At 40.5% G+C, this 14,375-nt stretch overlaps 1 protein-coding gene across 1 annotated transcript in view; it reads left to right on the forward strand.

Annotated features, from left to right (window-relative positions):
• The window catches only part of LOC143322667 (uncharacterized), a 61,681-nt gene that overhangs the window by 33,360 nt on the left and 13,946 nt on the right, over positions 1-14,375 (forward strand). The window contains exons 11-14 of the mRNA XM_076734003.1: positions 487-591; positions 2,170-2,360; positions 5,682-5,809; positions 12,181-12,450. Coding sequence (XP_076590118.1) covers positions 487-591; positions 2,170-2,360; positions 5,682-5,809; positions 12,181-12,450 — 694 coding nt within the window. The remainder of the gene's footprint in view (positions 1-486; positions 592-2,169; positions 2,361-5,681; positions 5,810-12,180; positions 12,451-14,375) is intronic.

Consider the following 14,375-nt stretch of genomic DNA (forward strand, 5'->3'; position numbering starts at 1 on the left):
TCTGGACAGGTCACAGAGATTGGATTTAGAGTTTTTTTGTTGCTGCCTACTGTGCCTGGAAACAAGATTGATGACAGCGGAGTTGCTGATTGGGAAACCAAAAGAATGATCCAAAGTATACTAAAAGGCTCTATAGAGCTAAAGGGGACTCTAGAATTGAGTAGTATTTCTGTGTATTCGTCACCATGAGCGACTTCTTTCACATAGTAACTTGATCCTTTTTTATTGTGTGTCTTTAATCCATTAATTTAGTACTGTTCTTCTTCAGCATTGTCTGACTCAGTGGTCAGTTAAAGAATCAAAATTGATGCAGAATAAGCAGATATCATCTTTTTTATTCCATGCATTGTTCTTTCTTGTAAAGATGCAGCGCCTACATAGCCTCAATGCAACTTGACCTCCGACAGTTCGGTAGATCTGAGTGTGTTATGCTAGCAGCAGCCAGTGTAGCCTTTTATATTAAATTTGTGGTGGTTTCTTTTTCAGTCCAATGTGAAAAGCAGAAGGCCGCACTGCCAACCCAAGTTAGTGAAGGGAAAGAATCAGAGGGAGTATCAGCACCTTCAGAGGGAGAAAAGCCAACTGAGAAAGGTGAGTGTGTGGAAAGTTAACACGAGCATTTTGTTTGAAAGAGACTGGCGGTGACTTATAGGGCTTGAGGCACTGCTGGACGTGAAAGTAGGCTTGTAGCTTCCTTTGGCACTGTATATCTTAACATCTGCTTCAATCTATTTTTTGTGAGCGGGTGAGTACACCTTGCCTATGCAACAAGTACAGACCTACATTCATTTATCTTAGCCTGACTGGTGAATGGTCTCAACCAATACAGGTGAAAAGATGTCAGCGGTACTAAATCACTATCAAGTCAGCATGTTTAATATGGGACAGAGGTGCATACAAAAGGTTGACATGTACGCGCCTGCATAAAAGTGCATTAAATCACAATTGTGTTACAAAATAACTCTTGGTGATATTTTAACTGCTTGTCATTAGTTGACGAAAAGACTTAAGACCTTAAACAATAACATAACTGGAGGCTAGAGCGGCTCTATTGTAAGACGAGCGCGCGCTTTCAGTTTCACCGCGGCACCCTTTACCAAACAAACAGTATGTTTGTTCAAGTGATTCTTTTTTCCTCTCTTTTTCCTGTCGTCAGAACAGACTTTTGCTCTCTTATCACTCAAATTAAATTGTAAAATAAGTCTTTGTCACAAAAACAAAGTGCATTCAATAGTACCAGTGAACTCAGGTTTGACTTAGCCATAGCTGCCATGGTGGTTAATTTTTTTTTCATACTTAGTTCAAAATGTAGGAAATAGAGTTGTGATGCACAAGGTCATATACCAGCACATGCTGTGCTGGTATATGACATTGGTTTAAAAGAAATATGAAGAGGGAAGTTCTGTATGTTAAGTGATATGTTGATAATTTTGAAACACAGAACCCACAAGGTATAAGCAGTATTCTAATGAGTTTGTTTGATTTTAACAAAACATTATAAAGTAAGCTACTTACTTGTCCCCAAGGAGACATGAGTCCAGGACCACATTTAGATAGAAGCACTCAATACATTTCAATACACAATTCACAGTAAAATGATCACATACTGTTTTAATCTCATGCTTGTCTTATATAATGTGAGATACAGCTTCAGTATCTGTCTGTGATTGTATGCATGAGTTTGCTTTCACACAGACAGTACATTGTTTAAGTGGGTATTTGTGTTCACAGCTTGCCTAAGCAGGCAGATTCTGCCCCCTGAGTAAATATGGTGAGCCACTGATAACATTCATTTGTGTATAACAAGGACACATTCACACACCAAAACACACATACGCACACACAAAGGCAATTCTGCAGGGGTATGTCTGTAATGGAATGATAACTTATTTTGTAACTCCAGCATGCACTGCTCACAGTATCATCACAGGGTTGTCCCCAGGATTTTGTAAATGATGGTGCTCAGGTCCTGGATGTCTGCAAAATGTGATTATAATAATAAGAAGAAGAGTTTTTGCATTTTCGTACCACCTCAAATTGCAGGTTCTACTTTATACAGCCTTTACACACCAGAAGACAGCCTTGGATGATTTCTACTTGAGAGCCAGAAATCACAGAATTTAGGCCAAGCAGCATTTAAGATATTGAATCATTGTTTTTTACCTGCAGACTCAGTTACCAGGGCAAAAGGTGTGCTGACCCGGGTGATGCGTTTGGCCCAGCGGTACCTGTTGGACCCAATGGGTAGGCAGAGGTCTGAAGAGAAGGGTTCTCAAATGCAGACAATGCCCAGACAACGTAGTCCTGCACCTGGACGAGTATTCAGAAGTCGGACCTCATCTTCACTAACACAAGCTCAGGTAAAGCTCCGTTAGTGCAGAGACCATCTTAATAACCATGCAGCTTATTTCACTCTGGATCTCTGGAAAGTAAAACTGGACAGAACTCATTCTCTAAATTTCTTTTGGAAAATTCTGACTTCCGTGTTTCTCTTGCTGTCCGACTTATTTAGTAATGCTACCTTTCAGTTTTGGAGTTTTGAAAGCAACTTTAATCGCATTCACTTGATGCAGGAAAATTCTGATTGTAATAGTGTTGGATGTATGCAATGATATAAAAGACTGACGCATTTCTCTTTGTGTTATTCTTATATAGATCACTGTGTTGCTAAATAAAAATGGGCACCATTATACATGTTCGCTTAGACTGGTGTCGTACTATTTCTTGGCTAGAAGTAATAAGTTTTGTCATCACTGCTAGTTTAACACACAACAAGCGGCAACTCTAGGAAGTCCCTGCATATGGCCAAGAAATAGTCAGCCACTTAACACCCCATAAAACCACAACTACTAATTTTACACCTTGGTTTTTGCACAGTTTAAACAAGAAACAATGTCTTAATTAGTGAGCTTTTAAGGTGTATTTTTACTTTCGGACAGAGCTAGGCTAATTGTTCCCCCTTATCCCCTTAATGCTAAGGTAAGCCAACCAACTGCTGCCTGTAGCTTTATATTTACCAGACAGATATAAGAGAGGTGTCACTGTAAATATTGCAGGTGGGCTTTGTAACACTCTCGCTGTCCTTGTGCAGAAGACCCATGACTTTGTACTGGTAAAACTTAATGTTGATTCATAGTTAAAGAATTTATTTAATACAGCAATATGTTCTTACAATATGCTCTGTATGGTGTGACCTTTACGCTCAACTGCAATTTTCAGGAACATCAGTGTCTGCTTCCTATCATGTGGAGCATCTCTTAAACTCTCTCCCTTAAAGCGTACAGAGTTTTCTTTGGACACTAAAGAAATTAGGGTCCACTGAGAGCCAGCAGTCTGAAAGCCTCAAACAAAGGATCAAGTGTCTGACAACCAGTTTCAGCTGCTTAATTTAGATGCCAAATCCTGTGAAGACTAGACTGAGCAGCAATACTGACTGCATTGCCATCTGAAGTAAAACACAACAGGACTTACCTCTATTCTTGCTGCATTGAGTTTTTCTGAACATTTAATTTGAAGTGTTTTTGTTCTTACTGGCAGTGTAGTAGCAGTTACTTCACAAGGTGGAGATCAGTTGGACAGGGTTTAAGGGAGATAAGTTGAGTATATCCACAGGGTTCAAGCCAGAGTGCGCCATTGTGACAGTGTTCAACTGAAATCATAAAATGTCTCATCACTACAACTTCCTTGTCCCCAATTGTCCCCCATAAAATCAAGGGCAGAATCAAAGCTATAAGCAGGCCTTTCATTTAAATTTAGATTTAAAACTATAACACTTATTACATGAGCTAGTCAAACTACAAAATGACCTTTTGGATGTCACCAGATATAGTTTGTTGGAGAAAGAAATTCCACTCTGAACCCCTCTGAAAAATTTTCAGAAAGTTAGCGAATATTGGCACTTTATGCCAGCAGCAATCTTACATGGTCTGCACACATTATGTTCCAGTCCCATACGTTACATCTAGGCAGCAGCCGACCACTTAATGCTAACAGCTAACTCAGCACAAAGTAAATAATGATTGGAATCCCTCAGCTCTACTTTTAAGAAATGTCTTAATCACGAGTCACGACTGAGCAGCGGCTCATCGTGTAGGTGTGTGAAGTTATCTAATGTACTGTAAGCTCAACACCCAAAAGGAAGACTGCTTCAACAGATCAATTTAGATAATATCTTCATCTGTAATGATGTGACCAGAGGTCTGTCATTATAGTCCTGTATATTATAGCAGTCTAATTCCTTTAAAGATGATGAATAACTTAATAATTTCAGTACACCAAGTCATGAATATGTTCAGGAGCACAGACAAGTCACATAAATGACAAATCAGAAATATAAAATGGAAGGACTGCTTTGTAAGGGTCAGCTGAGTTCAGTCTTGTGGATCTTTGACACCAGCACTTTGACATCATAGCTCTGTACACAAAGTTTAATATCACAGTAATTAAAGGTCTCATATGACATCTGGGTTACACACATGCAAACTGTAGCTCTGATGGCCTGCTGGGAATCACCAAATTGTTGCTCACTGTGAGCAAGATTGAACCAAAAAAGAACTCATGTTGGAGAGACAGGCAGTTTGAAATGGGCACAAAATAAGGAAAGACAAAGCAAGAGAGAAGAAAGAGATGTAAAATGAAAGCAGGGGCTGCATTAGGGAACAGAGGAACCCGTGATAAAGTAAAGACAGTGAGAGAAAAACAGTAGGATTTAACTAATTCTGATGGATAACTCTTATGGGAGTTGATTAGCTTATTTGCTCAGTATGCCATGGATTACAGTAGGTTCAGGAAATGCAGTTCAGCTTCTTCGTCGGTTAGTAATTCAGCTATTTATATATATTTGAATACTCAGTTTTGACGGCATCTTCCCTCTGTAACAGAATTTGTAGTTTTTCTCCATATTTGCTTCCTTTGATCATTAGGGGAATGCTGCTCTTTAGAAATGTATGTGCTGTGACCCAGAATAGTTCTGCTTGTTACTGAAATGACAGAAAGTAGTTTCCTCTGCCTTGCCGTCTGTTGGGTCACATTGATACACAGCTCCAGGGACTGTCAGATTAAAATGATTTGAAGCTGTGATTGGAACATTGCTCAGGGGATTTTTTTTTTCTTGGGAAAGGAATAAAATCTTGTAGCATCTTGTCACAGTGACTCGAGCTAGCACTGTTTGACAGCCCTTGGGGTTTGGTTTTGGGTAAATATGGTCCACACTAGTCCAAATATTTCTTCCTCTTTCATCCTCTTCCCCTTTGTCACGCTCTTTAACTCATTCTTCCTCCCATCATCCTATTCCGAGATCTCTTTTTGGTGTCTTTGCACAAAATCCTCTGACTTTAGCTGCCTAAGTTCTTTCTAAGCTTATGTGATGAGCATGTTTGTTTTTAGTGACCTGGCCTGAGATTTTTTTGTCCACCACTTAAGAACTATTGAATGGATTGTCGTTTAATTTTGTATAGACATTCATGGTCCCGTGAGGATGAAGCCTACTGACTTAAGACAGACTACTTTTCCCTTTTGTGCCATTGTCAGGTCAAACTTTTAACTTGTTGTTGACGACACAGACTAAGGAGTGTCCATGATGGAGCACCCACTCATCTGCTTTATGGTCTCATAGATATCTGCTGAACTTTTTCTCCACTCTTACTCCAGCTCCCTCACTTTCACCTTGTTTCCTCTTTCAGATCAGATCCAGGAGGCAAAGCCAGCACAGAGGTGGGGCACAGCGGTCAGTAGTGCAGGGGAGCAGTGGTGATGTCACCGTGGCCCCTGTCACTGTGACAGATACAGCTGGTTACATGAAAACTGACAGGTGAGGCTAAAGGTTAAACACTGCAAGCAAAACACGACATGCCTGCACTCACTCATGTCAGCCCTTTCCTCAACTGTTTGTTTTTCCACATTTCATGGTGTATTCAGATTCTGCCTACATGCACACATGAATGGCATCTGTGGACCTCTTAATGGAAAGTGTAACATGTCCCTGCTAGTAGTCTATTCCAAGTAAATAACAGTATGTGCTAGGGCTACTCGATGGTGTCAAAAATTGTAATCACATTTTTGCTCAATATTGAGATTGTGATTATTTAGCTTTTTTTTATTTAGCTTTTCAATGGTGGATTTCCTTAAACTTTAACTATAATTCGACTCAAAAACAAATAAATAAATAAACATGTACAGTGGCATCATGGGCTTCACCATGTCCTTTTGTTCTGTAAGACATGTCTGACTTTTCTTTAACTCAGGCAATCAGCGACACATTTTCAATTCTGGACGCGTCATGAATTGGTGTATTGAGCCAATACATATCATATGCTGTCATATGCTTCGGCTGTCTTCTGACCTAGCTGTATGAGGTTTTGGGACTGCCACAGTGGCAGTCTGACTGGCAGTCTGGCAGTCTGACTTCTAGCATATGGTCATTGTCAGTGAGTGTGGGTGTGTACATGCACTTGGTGTCATGTCATGGGATATGTTCCTGTCTGAATTGGTTTTACCTTCCTCATTGACCAAAGGCTCTCTTTCCGTCATCTTGGCTCAAGCTGAACTGAACATGCCACAGCCTGCCTGAGCGTGAGTTTGGACTTTAGGGAGGGGTGAAAGTGCACAGCAAGAGCAAGGAAAGGGGAGCAATTTATAATACAAGGCAGAGCGAGAGCATCATTACAGGATGACATGCAGCACAATGATCGTTTTATCTCAATTATCTTGCCTTTATAATTTTTGGAAGCCAAAAACATAATGGAAAATTAAATTTGAGTGATTGCCCAGCTGTAGTTGACCCACAGTATGCATTCTTTTTCTGTATATTTTCTATTTCTTTCTGTGCCATTGCCCAAATTCTTATGTTAGGGCCCCATTTTCATGGCCATGCAACAACCAGCACAAACTGTGCTCTGACAGTTTGGTGGATTCCTGACCATGAAACTTGCCCATCTGTGTGGTATTTAGTGCAAAGTGTAGAGCACACACAGGTAGCAGGAGAGTTGTAGGAGAGGAACAGGTTGTTGGGGTTTTGGTGGGAATTGGGTTTTAGACTTTGCCCTGAGAATAGAGGCGTCAGAACTGCGGCGACCTGATGGTGACAAGAGCAAACAAAATACTTTGAGCAAATATGCCATAACAGCAGAGTAATGCTACAAATGTAAAAAAAAAAAAAAACTAATTTAACACTCCCTTGCAAGTAGATGCATTCTGCATTGATCTGTACAATGTAAATGAATACAACTGATTCTTAGAGTATCTGTAGTCCACTGCTTCTTCATACTGGATGAAATGTTCCTCTTTCAGTTCATGAAGCCACCTGAAGGGAGCAGCACAGTTTGTACATTCTTGATTTTATGATGAGAAATATTTTATACTTCTACTCCACAACTTCTCAGAGGCAGACAATTTTTGGTATCCCTCATGTCCAGTGAAAGCCATCTGTCATCCAAATTTGGTGATTTTCAATTTGAATGTTTATGATAAACTGAAGAATAAAATGAGGATTAAGTCAGGTAAACTCTCCTACTTCTTAAGATAACTATACTATTAAAAAAAAACAAAAAAACAAAGCTTGGATTAGCTGGAAAATGCACAATGTAGTATTTTTGCTTTTATTCAAGTTGAAGATCTGAATATTTCTTCCATCTCTAGAACTATAGTTCACCAATGTGCACATACGTGCATTAACGGCATTAAGGGTGCTTAGAGACATCCACACAGGGCCCCCAAGACCTACCACCTTGCACTTGTTGTTGCGCTTGCACAATTAAAATAGGGTGCTTAGTCTCTCTTTTCATCATCTCCCTTTCTTTTGTGCTTGCTCAAGTGAAACACACAAAACCACTGGATAGCCTCTTTGATTCCCACAATCATTTGATCCCTTAATATTTCCCCTGCAGCAAGTCACTGGGCTCCAAGTTACTCTTTGTGCGTGATTGAAAAACAGATTTGAATGTGAGATCATTATGTAGTCCTCAGGGTTTCTGTCAATCAGCAGGCTACTCCTCGTCAGTCACTCTGTCAGAGCTTGAGATTTTTATAGCTAGGTGTTCACAAGCTGATATTCCTCTTCTTGTCTGTCTTTCATATTTTTTGGAAAAGGCTCCTAGCGTATTAGAGATTTTCCCATAGCTACTTAAAATGTGTGTGCAGACAAATGAGCTCACACATGCATACAATAAATGAACAGTTTGATTTATTTGCCACACACACATTTGAATGTACATACATGCTGTTTTGGTCGCTCACAAGACTCACCTTACTGGTTTCTATGTGCGCACGTCTATTTCACTCCAGACGGCTGCATTCTGTACACTGTACCTGCATCTTTTGTGGAACTCAATTCATTTATTTTCCAGTTGAAAGTTCTACCATTCCATGATGTCTTCAGGTTTTGTTTCGTTGTAATAAAAGCAGATGGTGCCTCGGCAGCACTGAGAATTTCACAATAGCCTTCTAATCCTCTCATTGTACTGTTGTTTTTTCCCCAGAGAGCCACACTGCTCAAAACAAAGGCCTGTCACTCTCGTGTTAGTGGTGTGTGTGCGTGTGTGAGGACACATTCATTCATTCATTCATTCATGCATGTGTGGGTGGGTGTGGTTGTGGGCGTGTGTGCGTGTGTCTGGGTACGCCCTTTCCACCATGCATATGCATACTCATGTATGTGCTTGTGTTTCAAGCATAGCTGTCATTCCTCACAGGTTTAGTCTTTGTGCTTAGTGGTTTAGGTTGTTTTAAGCAGGCTGTTAGGTCACCAGAGGTCATGTGAGCTCACAAAAACTATTATTGGAATTGGGTGGCAAGTTATTGGCGGAGGATGGAACTTAACAAAGCTCTCTGCCAGGCGTTGAAGACACACGTCATCTTACAGGAGTAAAATCAAACATGACGCTCATTAAAGCAAGTTGAGTTAGTTGGATTACCAGAGGAAGGCAGAGGGAGAAATACATCACTCTGTTCAGGAGTGAAGACATTTTCTCATCAGTTTCATCAGAGGCTATTGCAGTGTTTCCTCTGCATGCTACAGCTTAGCTGGACTCGACTCTACTTGCTTTTTTCTTCTTTTTCATTTGTGGATAGTACCTGGTACACAGCACTTTTTTTGGTATGGCCTCATCAAGTTCCAGTTGAGCTGCATGAATACTGGAGACCACTGATTCATCAGAGAAAATGATCAACCATGTGACACCAGCAGGAACATCCTGCACAAACCACGCCATTTTTTAAAAAAGCCAAGCTACCATCAATGGCGGCCACAATGTTTTCAACCACTTGACCCAAATTTTAAAAAAATGGCTGACTGTGGCAGGCATATCGACACGTAATCTCTTTGATATTGTCTGTTATAAGAGTGTTGTAAGTGTGTGTGTGGGTCTCTCTCTGTGTGTGTGTGTGTGTGTGCGGGTGGGTGTGTGTAGCATGTGTGTGGTTGAGCAAGAGATGGAGAGAGTGACAGTGAGTGTGAGCAGAGGAAAAGGTCAGCAGTGAAGTTGTCAGTCTAGCAGTAAATGTACAGTGTAGGTTGCAGTTTGTCACTGAATAAAGGCTGCATCTTCTCAACAACTCAGTAAAGCTCCTGTCTGTTGTTTCCCAACTCCTGGAAAAGTGAAGGCAGTGCAGCGTCGGCATTGAGGCAGTATGATCTGGTGCCCAAAGTGAGTTTAGTAAAGTGGAGCTGTACCGTGCAATGGAAATAGGCTCAATATCCAACAATGCACTATCACTGAATGACAAGATATTATGTTGGGACTCTCTTTTGATTCCTGTTTTCTGCTGTGCTATATGTAAAATTGTGAGTTTTGCTGGATATTAATCTTTTTGACATTCTTTTAAATGTCTTTAGTCCTGCATTGTGAGAGAACAATTTGTTTTTGACTGCTCTGAAATGAGAAGATTCTCCTTGACATCTTAAAATTGGTTCATGTAGTTTTTTGTGGTTTAATAAAATGATTTTCTTTGTGCATAAAAGAGAATAGTTAGTCATCTATTTGTTACAGTGATTTTAGGAGGTGGAACAAGACTTTAATCTCAGCATTTAATCTCTGTGCATTAACTCTGTGCTGCTGAAACCTTTACATTAATGTGTTGTATTAAATTCTTTACAGAAATGTTAGTAAGATAGTAAGATTGCGGTCATGACTGTCATGTGACTTGGGGTCTTGCTTCCATGTGACACCAACAAGATTTCATTTATGACATTTATGTAATGAGGGACAGATTATTTCTGGTCAGAGGTCAGTAAGATGGACTTGAAACATTTCATTTCACTCCCCAGTGTGAAAATGGAAGCGTTCAGAGGCAAAGACAGTGAGGAAAATCCCCTCTCAACTACACCCACTGCAGAATTTTGCATAATTTAAACCTGATCCAGTTTTTGTTTGTCCTTTCCCTTCCTACTTTCTCTCTAGGTTTTAATGTCAGTCATGGAAAAAAAATGTAATGGTTTGCTGGTATACAGATAGGATTACGTTGAGCTCTGCCTGACTAGGTAGAAAGGTAAAGGAAAAGGTAAAGTCAACTGAGTTTAACAAAACAATTTCAAAACTTCTTTTTATTTGCCATCGACTGGAGATGCTGTGTTGCTTGTAAATGCAGAAATATTGGCTTCTATATAGCTTTCCCAGAATTGGTAAGTTGGAGCAGAACTTGAGTACTAACATGGCCGCCACTTCAAACATCAAAGAAAAAAATCATCCGCTGAGGACTTGGATCATATCAGACATGAGAAGTGGGTCCTACTTCAGAGAGGTCAAAGTTCAGGGGTTGTGCCCTGACTTAGCCTGAAGGGTCACCCTGCTTTGAATACCACGGTCACTTGACATTATACCATGACCATGTGACATGTCTCTCACTGTACTGTATTGTCTCTATCTTTGTCTCTAAGGAATCCTGCCAGAACTAATGTCAGACATGTTGAATTTGTTAAGAAACTGGTAGAACAAAACATGAAATGAGCTGCAGGAGGAGAGCATTCAAACAATAGTATGCTCTGCGTTCCTTTGTAGCATTCACCTCTCAGAATCCCCTTGCTGTCCCGCCTGCCTCAGCAGGATTACATGGGCATGCATCCTTTACACTTGGATAGCTTGTGTCTTCAGACCCAGAACCTGTCTTGGGATGTTCTTTATGGCATGTGTCTTTGAAATCCCGGGATTAGCATCATTTCAGCATAGAGACATGCACTGCTCTTTCATGTTTTAACTCCAGATATTAGGTTACAAACTTAGTTATTACATACATATTTGCCATGTGATAGAACATGAATGTATGTCTCCACTCAGAATCTTTGAGTCTCACCTCTCCACCTTCCCAAACATGTCTGGACCTCAGCACACTGCTCTGTTCCCAGTCCAGTTAGTCGACTGTTGTGTGTAAAGTTTACTAACAAAGCAGCCAAATTCACAGAAAAAGTCAACTTCATTTGTTTTGAATGTGCATGCATTGTCAGACTGCTTTATTCAAAGGACATATTCAGAGTCATTGCAAGTTCGTCATTTACTGCTTTGAATTCTTGCATAATTAGCAGCACCCTTCCTGCAGTGTATCTCACTGGGTATCACTGCGCCCACACCCCGCCTCTGTAGTGAGGCAACCACTATACAGGTGTTTCCTGTGCTATAATAGTGCTGTACGCCTGCACCTGAGGATAAAGGGCATGTTGGAACACTGTGGAAATAAAGTTGTAATCTCATCAGAGAGTTGGGGGAGGTGATGAAAGATAACACGGTCATCTCTTCTGGTTGTGTTGGTTTAGTTTTGGGTTCTCATTGTTAAGGTTGTTTTAAATTTTAGAAACCTTTAAGATGACAAATTTGAGGTAATCACCAGTTTAGTTTTCATTTACATCCAGTAGTGAATGAGGAACATTTTGGACTTTTGTCAGACCAAATCCAGGCCTCCTAAATGACAATAGAAAAATGAACACTGAGTGTAAAAGTCATTTCTTAATCTAAATGGACTGTTTAGGAGCCGGATTGTACAAATGACCTGTGAATTAAACTGCTGTGAGTTTTAGTGTTGATCATATTATTTGGGAACTGCTATGAGTGGTGCATCTATTGATCCTATGGCCATATATAGAGATGGATTTACGAATGGATTGAAATATGTAAACTGCCCATTTACGTGTTAATTAATGAACAACCACGACAAAAGCCATTTAAACCTCCTATAACTCTATGATTGGGTTTCCAGATCAGAACAAACCTTCAAGAGGACAGGTACAGGACCTGTTGGCCGGCTGGCCCAACGTCATACCAACCACAACCCTGTCCAGCCTGTCAGAGTCAAGACCCTCCGTCTTCTACGAAATGGCAAGCACCCACTGAGCCAGACCCCTCCCTCCTCCTCTATACTCCCCTCATCCCTCAATTCCTCCACCCATCCTCCATCTCCATCATCCAGCGCTCTTCAAAGCGAGGATCAGCAAACGCAGCGAGACACAACCAGGACAGCTTTCATCAAGTAAGAACCTCATGAATTTTATCTGTCAAGTAGTTTGAAATAGTTAGAGCTTTTTCACAGAGGATGGAAATGAGGTCTGGAAGCAAACCTGTGACTGCTCAACCTGTCCACATCGCTCACCCCACCTCATCATCGTCTTGTATCTTACTGATTGTGTGAACACCAGGTGATTATTCCCCTCTGTGTCAAAAGCTCTTTCATCTGACATCACAGATGTGCAGAGCAGAATATGAGGTTCTGTGGTGGCAGTGGTTGATGTTTAGTACGACACCCACACAGCCCAGGGGAAGAAAATCAACAGATTAATTCAAACACTAATTTGGTATTTTCATTTAAATATCGCTGCTGGGATTGAATCATTTATCCTACCTAACACTTGAAGTGATTTTCACTCCATGCATCACTCAACCTCAAATAATTGTGCTGCACACTGATGTTTGCATTTCTTGAAAGCCCAGCTAACATTGTTATTAAAAGTGAAGATGTTTTAAAGTGCTCTTAAGTATTGAGTATAAAAGCACGTCAAACAGATGGATCTCAGCCCATATCCCAGTGACTTTAATTTGACCCCATCTGTGTTTGCTTTAAAACTGGCTGACAGCTTAGCCAGATTTGGAACTAGCTGTGTTCTTGTCAACGTGATGAATGGAGAGATCTCAGCTGAATAATCTCAACACTAATAGTTGACTAGGGGAAGGAAGTTTATGATTGCTAGGGAATGAGATGCACACTTTTCCATGGCTAGTCACTCTGACAACACCGAGAAGCATCTTTAAAGTTAAAATCACTAGAAAGTTCGGTCACTTTGTTTGGAGTTTTCAGTGGTTTAGATGGTCATGTTTAAAAGAGGCCTTTTTTAGTTAGTTACACATTATTCAAAACGGCCATTTCAACACATGGAAATTTGACAAAACAGTCCGCAGTGACTGGTATTAATCATTGACACCATATTCAGGATGGAGCGTTTGTGGGTGGAGTTGTCACAGTAAGATGGCAGAACCTTTCTGGTAATTAACAAGCTGAAACTCGCCAAACAAGCCCTTTTATTGGCAGATGTCAGATGTCAAAGAAAGCTGTGGTCAAGCTCAAAGTGAGTGTGGTAAGCAGGACAAACCACATCACGTAGCATATCAAGTTTCACTCTATCAAATGAGCCACTTGTAAACCATGTTAATCTGGTTTGAGGCTCTGCTTGCAGGAAGTGTGCTTGTTTTCGTGACACCCCCATGAATCATCACATTCCAAGAAAGCTGATTGGGGTCTGTTGTGTCAGTCAGTAAGAATGGTTACTTATTTAGTTGTTACTTCCATGTAATGCCTGACGTTTGGTCCATCCCCATTCCACATCCACAAGACACCGCTGTACTATATCAAGCCGAAAAAATTTAACAGGGCGTCCTGTGATCCAACATTAAACTGGTAATAAGGCTGTATCTCCATGTACTAGGTAGGATGTACTGCAAGAGCTGTTACAACAGCGTGCCTGAGACCACAGTGAGAATTGGTGTCATGACTTTAGTTCATGTTCAAATTGTAGATTACATCAGTAAATCCATGACAGCAAGTGAAGTAACCGAACATACAGACAGTACACAATTATACCACTGTGCAGTACTGTCTGTATCCACCATGTCCTTGTTGATTAGTGTTGATGTAGAGCGTAGAGAATGTCATTGTTAATATATCAGTTTTTTTATTATTTGCACAGAGCATTTTGACTTTTGAAACCTGCATACTCGAGTGCTGATTGCCAAACCTTTTATATAGCTGACAAACTGTGACGAAAGTATTTAAAATGCCTTATTGTTTTGGGTATGCCTTGTGCCTTGGTTGACATAAACATTATACACAGATAACTGTGTCACATTGGCACTGTGTGTTATTAGCAAACACATAAGTAGGGCACTTAGAACCAAACATTCCTT

This window comes from Chaetodon auriga, chromosome 6 (genome assembly GCF_051107435.1).
Source record: "Chaetodon auriga isolate fChaAug3 chromosome 6, fChaAug3.hap1, whole genome shotgun sequence".
Taxonomy (NCBI): domain Eukaryota; kingdom Metazoa; phylum Chordata; class Actinopteri; order Chaetodontiformes; family Chaetodontidae; genus Chaetodon; species Chaetodon auriga.